The sequence below is a fragment of the Salvia hispanica genome, chromosome 5 (assembly GCF_029641045.1).
Source record: "Salvia hispanica isolate PSC_SH4W2 chromosome 5, Shi_PSC_v1, whole genome shotgun sequence".
NCBI lineage: Eukaryota > Viridiplantae > Streptophyta > Magnoliopsida > Lamiales > Lamiaceae > Salvia > Salvia hispanica.
The window spans coordinates 40715516-40736493 of NC_142696.1; the positions used below are offsets into that span (position 1 = coordinate 40715516).

The 20978-nt window shown below is 36.8% G+C and overlaps 2 protein-coding genes across 2 annotated transcripts; one reads left to right on the forward strand and one right to left on the reverse strand.

Moving 5' to 3' along the window:
- The first annotated feature begins 172 nt into the window (after positions 1–172).
- LOC125186799 (BRAP2 RING ZnF UBP domain-containing protein 2-like) lies at positions 173–4441 on the forward strand. Its single transcript, XM_048083240.2, has 12 exons — positions 173–444; positions 1033–1148; positions 1241–1349; positions 1449–1563; positions 1768–1865; positions 2268–2374; positions 2492–2723; positions 2821–2874; positions 3116–3265; positions 3402–3466; positions 3968–4022; positions 4156–4441. Exons 1-12 carry the CDS (start codon positions 232–234, stop codon positions 4318–4320), a joined length of 1479 nt encoding a protein of 492 aa, XP_047939197.1. The 5' UTR covers positions 173–231; the 3' UTR covers positions 4321–4441.
- Positions 4442–15314: 10873 nt separating this feature from the next.
- LOC125186111 (uncharacterized) lies at positions 15315–19480 on the reverse strand. Its single transcript, XM_048082429.2, has 5 exons — positions 19024–19480; positions 17155–17205; positions 16778–16840; positions 16604–16672; positions 15315–16095 (listed from the first exon to the last, which is right to left on the reverse strand). The coding sequence occupies exons 1-5, from the start codon at positions 19330–19332 to the stop codon at positions 15844–15846; spliced, it is 744 nt and encodes a 247-aa protein (XP_047938386.1). The 5' UTR covers positions 19333–19480; the 3' UTR covers positions 15315–15843.
- Between the last annotated feature and the right edge of the window lie 1498 nt (positions 19481–20978).

A 20978-nucleotide genomic window follows, 5' to 3' on the forward strand; every position in this document is an offset into this window, starting at 1 on the left:
TTGGTATAAATGAATGCGTTTCTCATTTGACGGGGGTTTCTAATACTATAATTCAAATTTATTTAATTTAATAGATACAGTAAAATGATTAATTAACTCCGATCGAATTTTCATTTATTTATTGGTTTAATACACGTGTCATTGTTGTATATATGGATATAAAATTAATTTTGATTCCAAAAGTAGAAGAGGCAATCTTCCATTTCCGCGAAATTGACACGCAAGCAAAATATGCTGGAGAAGACTTCGACGAGTTCGAGCGCCGCCACCGGAGCTCCGGCGGAGGATTTGTTCCGATCGACGGAAGATGCGGACTTTACCGGAGATCCCTCCTGGTCTGCAACTGCCCAGGCGTTGAATTTCTCTTCTGGAAACCCTAGAATCGAAGAGATCACAGGCGTTATGCATCTCTTCAAAAACGACGCATCATCAGACCAACTTCCGGTAAACAGACTTGATTCTTAGAATCAAAATTAATCGTTGCCTGATAACAATTTTTGAACTAATCGCTGCCTAGTCTGCTGAAAATTGAGTTATGGCCTTATTGTACTTGTGTTGTGGAGATAGTTTTTGCAATGTTATCTGCTCTTAAGATTATGATTATGATACTGCGAAATGCGAATGGATAGGTATGGACGAACTGAACCAATACTGGTATAGTGGTATAGAGATGTGGTCATTAAAAGTAGTACGGAGTAGTAATTTGTTTATAGCTAGCTGATGTTAGTCCTTCATTAGTGTAAATTTCCTCGTTTTTATTGAAATGATTGAATTCTACATGATGACATGTTCATTTCACTCGTATTTGTAGGTCAACCTTGTGTTTAATTCACTTATAAAAAACAACACTTTCAGTGTGGAAATTTGTTTGTACGATTAGTAGAACTGTATGTTAGAATCAAAAGATGATTGTTTCATGGATATTGTGTAAAGATAAAACACAAATGTGTCTCCCTATACCTCATTTTGCCTTTTGTCTTGTTGTTGCTTTGAAAGTTTTGCACCTTCATTTAACTTTTTAATGTCTTTCAGGTTGAGAGAAATCCTCTTATTTGTGTAGTTGGGGTCCCCAATCACACTACCTATGCAGATTTCTGTCAGTTCTGTGGTCCATTTATTCAGAACATGTTGGAAATGCGAATTGTGAGGTTGGTTGATAATGGCAGATTGTTTGGTTTTGTAGTGGAGGAATTGACCTATTGCTTTCCACTGATGATCTAGTCTGTCTGTGCTAATGCAGGACTGAAGGATTGGAGGATCGCTACAGTGTGTTGATCAGGCTTGATGATCAAAAAAATGCAGATTATTTTTACAAGCAGTACAATGGAAAGTGTTTTTCGTCACTTGAGGTGATTCCCCTGCCCCCATGGTTGTGTATTCATGTGCCGTGCTCCATATCCTTAACCTTTTTATTTCCTTGTATGCACTTTTTATTTCCTTGTATGCAGGAGGAGACCTGCCGCATGTTCTTCACTGTAGATATCCAATATACTGGGTCAATTGAGCACTCACAACCTTCCTCTGCAAGCTTTACAGAGCTGCCTACTTGTCCAGTTTGTCTTGGTACTGTTTTTCGAACATCATTATGGATAAGATGTAGATGTATTACTACTTGCAATACTAGAGGGAATTGGCATCCAAAATCTTAAGATTTGTAACATATGTAATCTGAAACTGTCATAGATTTAACGGTTTTGTGAATGATTTGGCTAATCTTTGAAGCTATAGATTCTGACTATGGTTTACACCACTTTCCAATGGCTGCAGAGAGACTAGACCAAGATACTGATGGGATTCTCACTACAATCTGTAACCACTCCTTTCACTGCTCCTGTATGTCTAAATGGACTGATTCTTCTTGCCCGGTGGGTGCTAATGTTCCTACTGAGAAGTTTTAGGATTTATGATTGTCGTGCCTAAGAATCTATAGAAGTGGAGAGAACACTTTTTTTCCACTTTGTTTGATTATATATCTAGTTAACGGTTGGTAGGTGCTTCTGGGATTAGTCGTGTGAGTTGAGTTTAAGATAAACTTGTATCCAGTGGGATGAAACATCACAATTCAAAGCATTTTTAGATCATGTGAAATTGTGAATTAATTTACTTTCGTAATTAACTTAGTGTGGGTAGACATAATAAGCACATGGTATTTAATATATGGGGTCGAATGTACTCTATTTTAATTTATGCGGTGCTAATCACATTCAAGCTGTGGACAGCTTTGTGACTTGGATCTAGACTAATGTCACTGATTGTGACTTGAACAGGTATGCCGGTACTGCCAGCAACAGCCTGAGAAATCAGTATGTTATGTTTGTCAAACTTCAGAAAATCTTTGGATGTGTCTTATTTGTGGTTTTGTTGGCTGTGGGAGGTATTAAGTTTGTTTTCCATTGAAGGGACTCTATATCCTAATGTATACAAGTATATTGATTTATGACTCTTGACCAGAAAAATTTGATGTTTTCCGATGCATGTCATTGTGTTATAGGTATAGGGAAGGGCATGCCATCGGTCACTGGAAAGAAACTGAACACTGCTATTCCCTTGAACTGGAAACACAACGTGTGTGGGACTATGCTGGTGACAATTATGTTCACCGATTGATACAATCTAAAACCGATGGAAAATTGGTTGAGCTAAATCACCACTGTGCCCAGCATTATGATGGTTCGAGTAAGTCTGCGGGACAGATTGACACTTTGGGTGATGAAGTTGAATATGTAACTTTTATAACTTTTACATTTAGACTTGTTTAATCTTTATCTTCTCTATTTGACAGTTTTTAGTTGCTCCTTAATTATATTATTCATGATGCAGATAAAGAGCGAGTACAATGAGCTTCTTACTTCTCAACTTGAAAGCCAGAAAAATGTGAGTCTTCTCCTCTTTCTAAGCTGCATGGTTTTATTTTCTAGTGAAACTCATTAGATATTTTTATCTCAATTCTCAAAGTGAGAATTGATTTACTACTAAATTACATTCGAGGCATGCATTCGTGGATTTAGCATGCTGCAAAACAAACGTTTTGGTCTATCATATCCAGTCTACTGTTTTACATTGTGGGATGTTGCATACCCACTTACTCTTCTAACACTTTTCACCTTGGTCTCAGTATTTTGAGTCATTACTGCAAGAAGTTGAAGAAGACACTGAAAGGGAATCTTCCTTAGCTATTGAAAAGGCTTTGAGCGAAAACACAAAACTGCTAAAATTGCAAAAGAAGCTTGATAAAGGCATTGAACAAAAGAGATTTCTTGACGAGGTGGGTAATTTTGACATCTATCCTTGTGTATCTAGTACCATGTTTTAATTTGATGACATATTAACAAAAGCAAATGTAGATGAGTTGTTTATTAAGATCACCTCTCATCTTACTCCTAGTGACTTTTCTCGTTCAGATCAATGATAATCTTCTAAGAAACCAAAGCATTTGGGAATCTAAGATAGAGGAGATCGAACGAAGGTAACATTTCCTTCATGCAATATATGAAATATGTCTAAAATGATTTACCTGATTTTTGGTCAATTCTGAGTGATGGAGGGTTTTCCTTCAAATGCATCTAAGCAAAGCACTCCCACTTCATCACTGCATTTGCTCGCTTGAATTATCACTTGACTTGTATCTGGAGGATTGTTATGTTGCAACTAATTAAGAAACACTAGTTCCACTTCCACATAATGAGAGACAAAAGCAGAAAAATCTAAACTAGTCATTTGTATTTTGTAGCCTTCATCACTTACTTATTAGACCCAGGAATTGGTGATTCACGTTGATTTACAAAAGTTTCAGAAACTGCAGTACAACTGTCACCTACTGGCAATTTTTTCCATAAGCACCATACTGCTCCCAGTATTTCCTACAAAGACTAGTCGCCCATCTAAATTCTTACCACGAGCCTTTTGTATGTTTTTTTGTTTTCTCTCTATGGATTGGAAGTTGTTTTTAAAAGAAAACATATGCCAGGGAGAAGAAACTTTTGCAAGTAAAGGACAAAAGAATTGAAGTGTTGGAGGAGCAGGTATGCTTCATTTCAATTGCTTTAGTCTTGTTACTTCAGCTAAATACACTAGTTAATAGTATATCTCAAAAGAGAGAAAAATAAAAGTAAACCACTTAATGACCAGACTTCGTTGCTTATTATGCACTTGCAGTTGAGAAGCTTGATGGCATGCCTTGAAACTCAGAACTCAGAGCAACAATCAGCAGTTTCAGATGAGCCAACCGATAGCAACTCTGAGGCAGTAGTTGCAGAGACATCTTCTGAAAGTGGTAGCAGAGGGACCAAAAAGACGAATAATCGAAGAAAAAAGAAGTGATAACTTAGATGCTGCTTGTTCAAATCATTAAGTGAAACATCATTTCTGCACATAACTCACTCTTGATTGTTTTCTATAGATACCGCAAATAAGTAGGAAAAAAATATGATTGGAGTATTATTAGTGAAGAATGAGCTACACCTTATTAGAGCGAATAAAGATTCGTAAATAGAAAGTTAATATTTTAAGAACTTACTAAAATGAAAATAGTTCCTATTTTTAAGAGACGGAGGAGTATGCAATTATTTCTATTGGTAGCGAATAACGTCATAAACATATATATTACCCAAAAAAACACAATGATGCATTTTTCGATATTAACATTTGATGCACTATTCAATAGGGGGGGTGATTAATTATTAACTCACTCTCTGGTTGCTACTAAAACTAATTTAAGATCATTTATATTAGAAATCTAGTGGTCTAAAATTTTCCATGTGAAATTTTCGTTTTTATTAATTAAATCGAAAAAGATAAAATTTGTCATGTAATATTTTTCAAAAGTTAGTTACAACTAATTTGTTGTAAATTAATCTTAATACCTTTATTGATGTTTTTTGTTGATTGTATTGACATTCCGGGATTAATCTTAATTTAAATATCTAATGGTTATTATTTAATTGTAGTTAGCAATTAAATACTGAGTTAGTAATATTTAAAAGATTTAACTGTTACTCTCGTAGGGCCAGAAATTATAATGATGATATTTGTAATATTATTTGCAGCCCCATTTCTTTTAGGCCCACTACCCGAACCCAAATACGAAATCCCATTCACCTTTAGAATCTACTTGTAGAAAAATGTCGGCTATATCCTCATTTGTATTTTTGTGAGGGATAAATGATTCATCTTAGAAAACCTATCTATCACCACAAAAATACTATCCATGATCCCCCTTTGAGATGTTGGCAAACCTTGCACAAAATTCATAGATTCATCTACTCAGGGATGAATTGGAGTGTAGACAAAAGTGTGTATATGCACAAAAATATTCAACTATCCTCTTTTAATATGGGGCCAATAAAGTAAGCACACAAGATATTACTTCCTCCGTCCCGCTTTAGAAGTTCCAGTTGAGTCGCCCACATATTTTAAGAAAGTGTTTGAGTGTATAATAAATAAATGTTGCAGTGGATGTTGGGATCCACTTTTAATTGAGTGTGTAATAAATAAATGTCGTAATGGATGTTGGGACCCACTTTTAACACTTTTTTTATTTACTTTGTAGGCATTTTTTATTAGGTTATCCCAACCGAGACTCCTAAAACGGGACGGAGGAAGTATAAGTTAGTTAACAAGCACTTCATTCAGGAATACACATTCTATCTCTTTGAAATGGAACCCAAAATTTCTTAAAAGAACATTTCTCGCGAGCAACAAAGATAGAAGCAAGATCATGACCATATACAAATAGAAAGCATTTGCTTCCTTAATTCAAGATTAAGCATCAACCACCACATTATCATTGCCCTTTTGTACATAATCACATATAGGAAAAGTCTCTAAAGTCTCTAGAAAATATACTCCATTCAGCATGATCTTTTGTCAAGTTTATATTGATCACCACTTAAAACTTGATAGACTCTTGGTTTGTTTTGCATATCTTTTTGTACAAACTCCCTATACATAAGATAACGTCGTCAATTATGTAATCTACCTAAAGAAAGAAATCTGTGACGCTTCGATCCTCTCGATGATGATTATGATTTGTTTTAAATTATGTACTTTTATCATTTTAATTATTTAGTTCAATTATGTAGTATTTTATTTTAATTATATATAATTTGGATTAGTTGTTTTAGTAAAATATTTGTATTTTTATTTATTCATAAATTAATTTAATGAAAAAGTATTAAAGAATAAGAGTAATAATATATAGTGATCAAAGATTATACTAGTACTACTAATTAGAAGAACGGTTATACTAGTATAGTATACAACCACACCAATCCATCCCGAACTAGGTGGTTAAACTCTACTGCGGTTACTAGTATCAATAATTGAAGATTACACAATTCGCGCAATTTCTGCGCGCTCCCCCCGAAGTGCATACTATAATAAGAGGTTGAAATTGATTGGTAGGGTACTCAATCAAAAGGATCTTGGACGATCTGAGAATCAATATCAAATACTCCATGTCCATAAAATTCTTGAGAAATATTCATGTGGGTTTATCTACGCAGTACTTAAAATTTGATTGAAAGTTGGAAAAGTATTTGGTATTTAGTTGGGAAGATCTACAAGCAAAAGACCATCAAAGGGTCCCTTTCACTTCACTCCAAAAGATTACAGTGTCATCATGACATCATCAACACAACAGTGTCGTCTTAAAATCTATATACTCTTCCATTACTAATACTGTCAAATCTGCGCATCATGTTTGTGCCATAAACCTAATTAGATACCCACTTAAATGGTGGCCGATAAATTGAGCAGTGGCGGATCTAGGATCCGAAAACGGAGGGGACGGAATATATAGTATTAGCTTGATTTAGTATGAATATGGCTATTTTTTTCATTGTTAGGGCGACGACAAAGGCAAACGGAGGGGGCGAACATGGTAATTTTACGTCCCGATAAGGGGAAAATAGTCGCACGGAGGGGGCGGCTGCCCCCTCTGCCCCCCCTAGATCCGCCACTGAAATTGAGGTTAGCCGGCCTCATTTTAGCTAAAATTTGAACTAAGGGTCTCCACAATAGTAGAGGCCGTGGGCCTGGGTCAAGCCACAAAACTTGGCTTGGCCACCAAAAATACTTGTTCATGCTATAGTGGACAAGTCCAAGCCACCAAATTAATTTTTTTTTTGTATATTTTAATTCAAATAGAATAAAAATTATCGGACTATAATAATTAAAAAAATCATAAATTAATTTTAAAAAAAAGTTAACAATTACAAGTAAATATATTTATTGAAAATTCAAATTTTAATTATTTCCGTAATTAAGGTGTGAATTGAAATCACAATCCTTAATTAAAAAATTGCCCAATTTTAATTGGGATTTAGTTTTAGAGATGATTTGTTTCTTAAATTAATGCTAATTTATTTTTTTGAAATCGTAGTCCCCTTTATTTTTTTTTTAAAACTGTTGTACTCTCTTTCTCTCTCTCTCTCTCCATATTTCTTTCTCTGCACTTCATCTTCTCCATATTTCTCTCTGCACTTCATCTTATCCAAATACAAAAATTGAAAAAAATAAAATAAAAATCGAACATGGGCTCGCGCCGCGGCTCTCGGCAGCTGTAATAGGAGAGCCGCGGCCCCTGCCAAAGCGCCGCAGCCGAGCCGCCGGTGTGGTTCCCTCCTGGGCGACCCCCCTCCGCTGCGAAATTCCATGGCTCTGACTCTAGGGGCTGCGGGCGCTCTAAGAGTGTCCACTTTAGTTGCCCGGGCCAAGCCACAAAACTTGGCCGGGTCACCAAAAAACTTGGTTTACACTATGGTGGATAAGCCCAAGCCACTAAATAAATTATTTTTTTCAATTTGTGTACTATTTTAATTAAGAAAATGGGGGAAAATGGGTATATTTATAGAATTTGTGTAGGAATGGGGTAAAATAAATGGGTATATTTATAGAATTAAGAAAAAAAAATTGAAAATAGGGAGAGCCGCGGCTCGTGGCCGCTGCAATAGGGGAGCCGCGGGCCGCGGCCGGGCTACCGGAGTGGCGCTCTCGTGGGCACCCCCCGCCCGCCACCGGCGCCCATGTTTGTCACTATAGGGAGCCACGGCTCTCCTATAGTGGATGCTCTAAGGTTGGCCAAGTTCAGATACATTTTTAGTGTAAATGTCATATGAAATAGGATTTTATTCCAATCATTTATACCAAATTTAAACTCGTGAGAATATTATCTATCCACATATTTTTATACATAAAATAAGTGATTTGGTGTAAATTCAAAATAAAAACTTAAAATAGAATAGGTTTTACAGTACTTAGAACTATTTTCTTACTCTGTTTTGAATTTAAAAGTACTGCTGAACAATCGAGATGATCCAAGAACACATATTTAAAAAACAATATGGATATTAATATCTTTGTTTTAGAATAATTATAAGTCAAAAGAAGTGTGGCTGTCTCGGTAAACAAGGTGAAGTCACGCATATAGCTAGTCTGATCAGGTTATTTTCTAGAAAGAAAAATTGTATACTCCATATACCAACTTCCAAATATTACTCCATATGAGCTTCACAAATCAAACAATATAGACGAATATAATTAAAAATAGTTTACCTTTTAGTACACGCCTTTCAATCTGACCACAAAATCGTCTATATATTGGCTAACAAATGTTTTAAATCCGCATAACATAAGAATATCGAAAACAAATTATTGCGATGATCTAATATTAATCGAGGATATAGAATCATAGATCATGGACGGGGATGATTATGAAGATGTGGATGAATATTGCTTTCTCCATCCATAAAAAGTAGACAAAATTATAAATATTAAAATTTTTAATGTGTAATTGATAAAGTAAGAAAGATGAAGAGAAAGTAATGATAAACTAATATTGGATTATGGAGTCTATATTTAGTATGATGCATGGTGTTAGAATGTTAGTATTGGTTTAAAATTTTTTATTTTTAAAAAGGGAAATTGGTCTCTAAAACCATGAACTTTGCCTAAAATTTGGTATTTCCCATGAACTTTGAAATTGGTATATAATATCACAAACTTTGCATTTTGTTTGGTATTTTCCACGGCATATTTATTACTATATTTGACTAACTTACGAGGCTTTTATCATACTTGACACAATTAAATCATCGTGGTTTTCAACGTGACTTTTTATGCTACATGTTATGAACTTAAAAAGTGGTTTCAAATATTATAAAACATATCACGGTTGCTTATGTTAAATAAGATTTTGATGAAAATATCTTATTTGAGTGAGTTCGGGAAATACCAAACAAAATGCAAAGTTCGTGATATTATATACCAACTTCAAAGTTCATGAGAAATACCAAATTTTAGGCAAAGTTCATGGTTTTAGAGACCAATTTTCCTTTTAAAAATAATCTAATTTTGGTGGACATGGCAAAATATAAATAGTCTTTTTTTTATATATATACGAAGCATTATTAATTAAATAAATCTGTATAGGTGATTGAAAATAAGTGATTGAAAAATGGGTGATGCATTTCTGTCATTAAAAAGACAAGTATATCCCGTCTGCCAAGCATGCAATCTTACTACTAATAAATGCCATTGTCCCATCAACACAAATCTTTTACACTTTTCCAATATCTTCTTCAATAAATTTCATCTGATATTACGCTCATTACATTTATTATTAGAAAAATAAAATAAAATGTCGTAATATTTCTTAACAATCAAATTTTGTACAACCAAAAAAGTTTATACTACTACTAATTTGATGTATTTATTATGTATTAAAATAATAAATATAGTTAGTGAACATGTTAAAAAGACTTATTAGTTTTTAGCCTCATTTTCAATTTTTTTTTTATATTTGAATTGTCTCTATATTATTTTTTAAATTTAACTTAAACTATGCATTAATTATATTTATGGTTCTAAAAAAGTAAAAAATTTATACACAAATCAGAAATATATGTTCATAATATTATGCATGTTCAATATACACCAATATATTTTAATCAAATGCATAAATAAACTCATTTTTTCTCAAACAAAATAGTTTTTGGTTGTACAAAATTTGGTCACATAGACTTATTGTTTCTTTAAGTTTATTATGTAAGAAACTCATCGTTCCAACTTCCAACCGTAGGTAGAACCGGTACCCCGATTAATCTATAAATCGTTATTTTTATAATAAATGCTCATGTAACAAAAATATCTCAAATTGAACTCATTAAATTTGAAAAATGGCCAAATATGCACTTAGAGAAAAATATTATAGGAGTAACTCATCAAAGTTGAAAAATGGTCAAATGTCGCATTGCATTTGATTTTAATTTTTTTGGATAACTCATATAAGCTGAGTCATTTTTAGCCAAAAAAATAGTAATTATTTTTATATTTTCTTACTTTATTCTGTCATTATATTCTTTCTCCACTACTGTATTTGACTTCTTATCTTTTTCCATTTAACTCTTTAAATAATATTTTTAAAAATCTTATGCTAAAGAGAAACGATTGACTACTTGAGATACGAGAGTATGTTTTTCAAAAAAATTCGGAGTAGTATTTATTGATTATTTTTTTTGAAAAATAGAATTTTAAGTACATTAAATAATCCACTCAGTTGTTTAATTAAAATTATTATTCACAGTCACACACACACCTATTTACTGATTATCTGTACCGCCAACTCCAAAACAAGAAAACTAGTGTAAAATGATGAAAAACAGCAATTTTGATCTGTCCGAGAAGGGCCAAGACCATAATCACTTGCATTTTCATCCATTTATTACTATACCATCGGAGATTGAGGCCTACTGCCCTGGAAGGGATCGCAGCGGTTGTTGGAGAGAGAGTCCTGTTTGGAGACAGGAAATTAGAGGGAGATAGTAGTATAATTAGTATGTATATGATCTCATGCTCATGCAGCTTAACGTTGTAATATAATCACGAAAATGGTGGTCGACACGTTTCAATCAAACTTCACTAGGGATTTGCATTATTACTCCATTGCAGTGTTGATCGTGTTTGCCTACTGAATTTCCAGAGTTTGTAAGCACTAGAATGAATGTCTGTTTTATAGCTTCACTCATGACTACATATTCAAGGGTGGGTATTTCATAATTTTAATAGTACTACTACAGTTTAATCAGATCCAACCTAGTCGACTGTTTTATTTTCGTTTGAGGACAAAAAGATGTCATAACCTGTTGTGTGTTGATCAGTTTTAGTTGGATATATTTTTAGAAAAAAAATCGTTTTTCTCATATTATTAAATACTCTCCTCGTCCATAAAAAATACTCTCTCGTCTCATTAGAAATGAAACGTTTTCCTTTTTGATCTGTTCCATTAAAAATGAAACGTTTTTAAAAATGGAAACAATACTCTCTCTACTTTTTCTTCTCTCTTACTTTACTCTCTCTTCATTAACTCACAAAATAACACTACATAAAATCCCGTACCGAAAAGCAAATGTTGCATATTTAATGGGACGGAGGGAGTAGTTACATTTGTGTGGATGGTACAAGTTTTAATGAAGAATTTGTAAAGTTAGAAAGATTAGAGAAAAGGTAATAAAATAGGACAGAGAATGAGAAAAATAGATAAAATATGTGAGAAATTTTCATTTTTGAAATAAAAACAATTTTTTTTAGACATTTTAAAATGGCAAAATGAAACTATTATTTTTGTACGAATGAGGAGAATATCAAGTACTAAGTATTATTGTAAGTATATAATTTAACCTAAAAGATGATCATTTGCCATATATTTGCATGGATGTATGCTAAAAAAAAAAAAGTTGTTACCAACATGTGGTCAATCTCTCGGCAATTAGTGATGGAATTTTCATAGTCTATAGCTAAAAAATATTACAGACAGGTAAATTACCGACAAAATTTTCGATGATAATTCGTGGTAACACTTACCGACGGAAAAATTGGAATTACCAATGGAATTTATCGGTGAATTTGTTGTTTTTTTTAGTGTTATGCGCGCAGTAGTATTTTGAGTAGTACTCCCTCCGTCTCAAGAAAGTTGAGTCGTATTCTTTTTTAATCCGTCCCAACAAAGTTGAGTTGTATTCTCTTTTAGTCCGTCCCAACAAAGTTGAGTCATTTCTTTTTTTAACAAAATACAAAACATTTAATCACTCTTACTTTATTCTATCATTTACTTTACTCTCTCTTATCTTTCCTACTTTTTTCATTTCTCCTTTTTATTTAATATAATTTTTTAATCTCCTGTGTCCAAAAGTTTTGTATCAACTTTCTTGGGACGGAGGGAGTATTTTGTTTTATTGAAGTATACGTACTATGTCATGCTTCTTTGTACAAATTCATATTTATTTACTTGGAGTTAATGTGTAATAATTGACTAAAAGAACTCAACTTTAGAGTGTCTCCGGCGGCGCCCCTCCCACTCGCCCTTCCCATGCCACGTCAGCACTAGCCCCTCCCATTCCACTGCCACATCACTAGCCCTTTCCACTGCACTAGCCCTTCCCACTCGCCCCTCCCACTCGCCCTTCCCACAATTAAATTAATTCACAATTAAAATTCACGGAATTAAAATTCGACACAAATACGAACGGAAAATACGAATATTTCAATAAAAAAAAAACATACATCATTCGAAAAAAAAAAATTACATAGTAGATAGAAAAAAAAACAACCACATCAATGTCCACCCCTCCGCGTCCAAACCTCTTCGATGATATCCTCCTGAAGTCGAATATGGGCATTTTTTTGCCGCATGTCGGCAAATGCGCGCAACCGCTCAACCTCTCCATGAGGTACCCCCATGTTCACATTCGCGGTGGCCACGCCGTGGCTTAGACCGGCACCCGTGTCATCTTCGCTGGTCCACTAAGTCAGTTCGTCCCCTTCGCTCTCGACAATCATGTTGTGCAAAATGATACACGCGTACATGATGTCGCCGATGTTGGGAATATACCACTGCCGTGCCGGACCCCTCACCATCGCCCATCGACTCAGGAGCGCACCAAATGCGCGCTGCCTCCTGCCGGGTCGCAAAGTAGGACTTCTTCGGCCCGACCGCATGCTTGATCGTCTTCACAAAGACGGGCCAGTTTGGGTATATCCCATCCGCCAAATAGTACCCCATGTTGTGTTGGTTGCCGTTGGCGACGAAACTGATGGCGGGACCAACGCCATTGCACTGATCGTTGAACAGGGGCGACGACTGGAGGACGTTGATGTCGTTGTTCGACCCGGCCACTCCAAAATAAGCATGCCATATCCATAGCCGGTAGTCAGCTACAGCTTCAAGGATCAACGTGGGATGCTTGGCTTTGAAGCCGGAAGTGTGTATCCCCTTCCAGGCGGCGGGGCAGTTCCTCCACTCCCAATGCATACAATCGATGCTGCCCAACATCCCAGGGAACCCGTGCACCGACCCGTGCATATTAATCAGCCGCTGGCAGTCTTCGGGGCTCGGACGCCGAAGATACTGATCCCCGAATATCGCTCTAACGCCCGCGCAAAACTCCAACAGACACTGGACGGCTGAAGACTCCCCAATGTGGAGGTACTCGTCGAACATGTCGGCCGGGCCTCCGTACGCCAGTTGCCTGATTGCGGCCGTACACTTCTGTATTGGTGTGTGTCCGGGTTTGCCAGCTGCATCCTCCCTGATTCTGAAAAACTCATACCTTCTCTCTAACGCACCAACGATATGCATAAACAGAGGACGGTGCATCCTAAAACGCCGGCGGAATAAGGCATCCCCAAAACGCGGCTCTGGAGCAAAGTAGTCCTCATACAACCGCTGATGTGCAGCAATGTGGTCCCGGGGTACATGCCGTCGGCGATGGATTGGCCGAGGCACGGCCGCCGCCGCCTGCTGCCGCCGCTGCTGCCTCTGCCAGATCCGTCAATCAATCGCCGCTTGCACAGCGAGATCCAATTCATCATCGCTAAAGCCATCACTATCACTAGCGCCTCCGCCACTACCACCCGCACGACTACTCGCCATTACAGATAATTGAAAAAAGAGGTTTAGAGAGAGAAACTTGTCAACACAAGTGGTGTGAATGAAATGACGTTGGAGGAGCCCTATTTATAGAGTTTAAAAAATATATATATATATATATATATATAAAATGTCGGACGTCCGAGTGGGACGGGCGACCTTCGCCACAGTGGCGCCCGTCCCACTCGCCCGTCGACGGGAGGGGCGAGCCCATCGCAGGGGCACTCGGGACGGGCGTGGGCGCCCTTCCCGCCCACTATGGCGCCCGTCGGGTCGCCCGTCCCCGACGGGCGAACGGGAAGGGCGCCGTAGGAGACACCCTTAACCCAACTAAATCAGAGATCAGAGATTCGTGCGACAAAACTGTTGGAACACATGAAATGGAGTACCATTTACCAACAAGGGTTAGTGGATTAGTTTTTCATTGTTGAGACTTGAGAATATAGCAAATTAAAGGAGAAGAACCAGATCTCATTTTTTTTTTGTAAAAGTTGTGATATTCATTTTTTTAAGTCACACTACAAATTTCTATTTAACAAGATTTTTTTTTTGTTTATGCTAAATGACATGCATGCAGATATGTGGCCTACTTGTTTAAATTAAACATAATGGTTAACTGGTTATATACGAACAATTCATAATTGGGAACTGATTGCACATGAGCATAAGCAGCCAATAATAATCATACCATAATCACTGTCAACTCAAAAAATTAACCCACTCAAAACATAAAAAAGAACATTGATCAAAATCGATTATGAATTACGGAAAAAAAAACAAGGAGCAAAGGAAATAAGAGAAAATAAAAAGGTAAAAAATAGATTTTTATAGTACACTCAGCATGCCGTGAATCTTGGTGCGGCAGCCCTCCCTAGAGCCGAGTCTCGTTCTCTAGTCTGGCACCACTCCGGGTGCTTTTAGCTAAAGCCGAAGCGTGCAATGAAGTAAGGGTGGGGAGGAATTAATCGGAGTTTCCATTGGGCAATACACTCATTTCAGGATTATCTTGGATTTTCATGATCTGTTTAAATTTTGGTTGAATTGAAGTAGTATAAATTGAACTAGAATACATTGTTTATTGTATACCCACAACATGGTCTCATACAAGTTTAAAGTTGATAAAGAAAAATATGGATTTCATCAAATTAACATATTGAGCAAAGTCAGACCATATGTATACTTGTTTAATCCATCCACAAAACCAAGATTTTAGCAAGTCCTCATTTTTCATTTTGTAGTTTTATTAGGTCTAAATTGTGAACACAAATGATTTGTTGAGTCAACTATATATCTCAGTATCTTGGCACTGACAAACAAAATCTAGATAGAGAATATCAGATAGCAACTGAGAAGGATAGATACTTTTCCTACATATTTGTGAACCATTGGATATAAAAAGTTGAGTAATAAAAGAGTTGCACTGAAAATATTCATGTGCCCAATATCTCTCTCTTGGATCTAAAATATGCTTCAAGAGGGCTACAATCTCATAAGTAAAGACAACTCCAAAGTCTTCCCTAGAAAAGACAGCCTATGTACATCTAACTATTACATGAGATGTTTACATCTCATCTCCAAACGTCCCTGAACACGCGACGGGAGCTGAAACAGGGGAACAGGGGACGGGTATGCTCTACGCAGCAGATAAGGAAATTACAGAACCAAAAAAATGGCTCCATAACAAGAGTTGTGATTTAAACTTAACCTCAGACCTTCACTTCATACATAAGTAAACAAAAAAAAGAATAGATCCTAACTACAACAAGACACTTTGGTCAAACATGTATTGGTTGTTTGGCACTATCATACAGTTACACTACACTTTGTCCTAAAGCAAGGTTAGCCCTTATTCAGTATAGGTGTCACTTGTTATGTTTTTTTGTCTGGCTTAGTAGGGGAGTATAATCTAACCGTCCGGTTTAGCTGACACTGCAGACTATATCAGGGCAGGCATCCTCGAAGGGCATGTTTAGATCGGGAAGCATAAAAGCATGACTAGTTGTGGCATCTTTAATAGGTGATGTCGGGCAGTCATTTGAGTGTAGTGCCGCTGCTTTGTCTGAGATTAGTGGTGGCGTAATGGCGGGACCGGCTGGATGCAGCTGGTTGTCTGAAACTGGTTCCTTGGTTGAAGATGCCGTTTCTCTATCAAGCAGGGGTTGCAACTCTATCTGCATAGCCAAAGGGACGTTAGTTTTTTTGAAATAAGAAAACAGTTAATGCCGTTGTCTGAGACAAATACAAGATTCAAGAAATGAGTTTCATTTTTTTATAAATGGAACTTGTAAGATGCAAAAACTATGCAATTTTGAAACCTACATATGTTAGTATTTACGTTGGAGTGGTTTTTGAGCTCTCAAGATGTTGAATAAAAACATTAGGAGAGAAGGGGAGGGGTGTTAGAGCTTTTTCTCAAAAAGAAACAGAAAGGGATATGGGATTAAATTGAACTTCAACAGTTGGAGTCACCAACATGACATCTAAAATTCTGTCTCATAACGACGAGAAACTTTTAAAAAGTTATACACGAATGGTCTGTTTGGTTGCACAAGGGCATAGATTGATAGGTTCATCTCAAGTTTAAGAAGCAGAAATCACCAGAGACACAATGAACCAACATAATAACAGGTTAACAGCAGACAGAGACAAGGATTGAATAGGTGAAGAATGTAGATGCACCTTTATTCTCTTCAAGTTCTCATTTTTAGCTATTTGTTTCTCCAAATTAACGCGTAATGCAGCAATATCCTGAGAAGCGAAAATGGGGGAAGAGATGTCAGCATTGAGCAATGAACATCAACAAAAATTTTCAATCACAATCATGGGGAATAAGTTGGGTACTTAGGTACTTACTCTCTTCAAGCTTCTTCTCTCCTTTAGCAATGAGTTCTCTTCATCTTTTAGTTCCGTTAAGTTCTGTGAACAACAGGGGAAGAAGTAAATTGGTTAGAGCCATAGAGAAAGGCCGACACGTCCACAAGTAATACAATATGCACGTACTAGTAAATAGAACATGTATGTGATGAAGGAAATTTCTCTACTTCGTCTCATAATAATAGATGGCACAATCGTATAAAAAATTGAAGACTTGCATAAACCACTGCTGTTTCTTGCCATGGAGTATTAACATTTATAGTGGCTCGTGTTCTGCAGGCAAATTATTTGACAGGAAGATGCAGGTTTAGTCACTGCATTCCCTTTTACAGCTTAATGAAACCCAATATGTTTACCTTCTTCTTTCTTGACCTCTTTGAGATGGCTTTGCCACTATCGCCATTAAGCTGCAAAAGATACAACACAAAACAATCAGTTCAAAATTAAAGTCTGCTGATGACTGGATACAGATATTCAGCACATATGATGAACAAGAATCGAAGGTCAGGTAAAGATGGAAATATCCTAAACAAACAAGGAAATAACCTTTACTTGTTGGTAAAACGTAATGGAATAACAGTACAAGTCAATGACCTCCGAGCTAGTTCACAGAAGGGGGAAACATAGATCATATTGTTTGACAAACCTAATGCGTCAACTTTGCCGAGATGGCTAGGTTTTTTATAGCTCAATGCTCAACTCAGCACGACAGCCGTCAAACTACCAAACACAATCGACAGCCAAGAAAAATAGGAGGAAGAAATATGATGTACTACAGTATATAATACTAGAAAAATAAAAGCAAAGTTGAATGTGTGAGTGAAGTTGAAGAGAAACCAGTACCCAACAAGTCTAGTTCAATACTTTGATTTTTTATTCCAGTATAAGCTAGCAGAATCTGAAACTGGTGAACTAACTACTTATCTAAGCACACACAAACCCCCAACCACAAACCTAAACCCATCCATATCATCCAATTTTTCTACACCAATTCATACTTTTCACACATAGTATTTTCCAGACAACATAAAGATTCAAATTAGATTCAATGTGGAGCCATGATTTCCACGAGAAATAACTATAGTATAGTAGGTAGTTTAGTTTGTTTTCAAGAAAATATTTATTGTAGAAAAAATATTTAAAATTTGAGGCGGCAAATAAAAGAGACATGACACAAAGTACAGTTGTGTGGTGGTGCCTCGGGAAGTTCGCTTTCCTGCTGTACAATTGGCACAAAATGATTGGATGCTAAAGACAAGAAGGTCTGAAATGGACACAATGCTCCCGCCGCACCAAATTGCAACCCCCTTTTCCCTAATTTTACTTATAAAAAAAAGGGCTTTTTTACATAAAGTGCCCAACCACTAACAACGCTCTCACCAAACTTCAAACGCAGACCTATTTGCCACGAAAACACGCCACCGCTTAACAAGGGGCCCCGAATTGACCGATATGCCCCTCATCCGTAACATTGCTAACAGAAGAAGCCTAATTCATCATTTGACCAGAGAAAATTGCTGACTCTAAATAGTAAACACAGACACCCTCCAATCAAATGGAGTAACATAACAACAAAGTCTAGTATTCCAAATCGTAATCGATCGATCCGCACAAAACCTTAAAATAGACAGTAAAAAGGTACGAAATTGACGGAACTGCCCCTTAAGGTAGAGGGTCATTTTAGTAAACTCAGGGACATGATCAAGGTGTGCCGACGACAAGAAGCATAATAATGAGGCGTGGTGAAAAATTGGAGGAGAGTTCAATCTTGCGTTAAAATTGGAAATTCAAGTTTAACAACGATGCCTATTTTTATCATTTTCTGAAAAATCCAAAAAGGAGAAAGATGAAATGGGGAAGAGTCCAAAAGATGGGATCCTGAGCGGTGAAAGAACGGGCGCCGGGAGGAGGAATGAAATGACAAAAGTAGCCCCGATGTCAGTTTCCGAAACCGAAAAAACGGTGACAGGTGAAGTGGGGAAGAAGCGAATCAAAGTCGTTCTGACTTATTCCAGAAGCGTGGCAGTAAATAACCGTATTCCACAGGGGTAGCGCGGTCAATTGACTAAACCCACCCAATGGCAACTGCCACCACGACGCACTAATAAATACCGAAACCGCAGCCAATCGCCGCCGGCTGCCGGAAAACTGGACATACAGTATTAGAAATTCAAACGATTTAGCAATGCGCGGACGGCGATGCATCATCGGCATCGTATACAAACCTTAGATCTCGCGTCGGTGGAGAGTTTCTGGCTGCGTGGCCGGCTGGACTCCTCGGAGCCGCCGGCTCCGCCAGATCCGCCGCTGAGGGATGTGGCGGCGCCGGTCCACCAGAGCGGCGTGCTAGGGCTAGCTCGCTGGCTGTGAGCTGGCTTCCTGGCGGCGGCGGGCCTTGACCGGCGCTGGCGGACGGTCCACTCCAAGGCGGGCGGAGGCGACGGCGCGGAGGCGTGGAGGCGCACCAGGAGCTCCACCACCATGGTGTCGTCGGTCATGGCGGCTTTGACCCACTCCTCGTCGGCGCCACCCATGCTGCTTTAGTTTAGAGAGAGAGAGAGATGGAAATTGGAAAATATGGAATTGTGGTGACAAAGAAAATCCGAGGGCGAGGGATATATTTATATATAAAGAATTAATTAATGGTATATATATCTAAATAGATGAGGAGCAGAGATATGACATGAGTTTGTGTGTGTGTGAGCGTTGAAATTGAAAGCGCCCGGTGTGTGACTGTGTGTATGGATTAGAGTGATGATTTTTCTTATTTTGTTCTTTTTTTATTTTATTTCCTTTCTTTTCCTATTATTGCTTCAGGATTATTTTAGTAATGAGCGGGGACTGGCCCCACGTCTCTAAATTGTGAATTTGTGGGATGCTTTTATGTGACTTTGTAGATGCTCATGCTTTAATGGGTACTTGCTTTTGCTATGCTAAATGGGAGTATGGTGCTCCAAAGCATACATGGATCTTGGGGTCGGGAAGGGTTGACCGACTCTATCGCCAATCTATGGGACTGCCGGAAAACTCCGACATGTCCATATTCGATCTAACTAGAGTGCAGATTTGGTGTTATAGATTTGCATTGTGTTTTGTTTTTAAAGAGGTAACAAAAGTGACGATGGATATAAAGAGGATTTGATTTTACTTTTTGGGTCTTAAAATTAGATTGGTAAAATTTGGTTCTAATCTATAGGCTTTGAATAACATCGTTTATTTTTCATTTACAACGTCAATTTCTCTCATTTGTATTAAAATGAGAGATCAATGACCGTTGAATTATCATTTTATACACAAATAGTTGTCTCAGGCTAATCATCTCAAGATGTCAATTCACGGTGTGTGCTTGAATGCACATAGGTTGTCAATGGTAGAGTAAATCCTATTAACTATTCTTGGATTATTTTACTGTAAATGATGATGCTAAGGAAGACTAGTGTAAACTTTTTATATGAAAATAAGATCTTTAGTATGGGATCAAAATTTGCTCTCAAATATACAAGTCAAAACTATGAAATCTTGGCAGCATTCAGTAAGAGATGAAGATATTCTCTTCCATTACTAGTAATATTAAGTCGTTCAAGACGTGGATGAAAAAACTCATAAAAAATCGGCTATCATGCACAAAACAAGATAAGTGTACTTACATTATAATGTATCAATTAAAAAAATTTATTCAACTATTATATTTATAGTCAATTCTACATTGTTTCCGAGTCTACCAATTTTATTTCCCGAATCTATCAATGCATTGAAGCTAATTATGGTTTTCTATTTAAGGTTATTTTTTTGAATTTCAAGAGGCATAAATAGATCGAGGCCCAGGTCAAGTATTTGGTTATTTGAAAAAAAAAGGGCCTTTAATGTACTGCATTCGTTTGCTACACCAAAATGAATGGGGGAAGTTTAATTTTGATATTATCTGTCTTTGCAATTACCAGTGTAATAATATAATTTGATGTTCATTTATAAATGCATCCATTTTTTTATAAGGTGTTGGTCTTATAAATACGTATGAACGTATCTATCAGAATTTAAGTATGAAATTAGAAACGGGCCTCTGGATATTTAAATATCTACCAAAAAAATCAGTGATGCATTTAGTGACAAACTTGTAGTTATGCCTTTAGTTTTACAAATTGTACTCAATTAAATGGATTTGCCAATTTACATTTTGGAC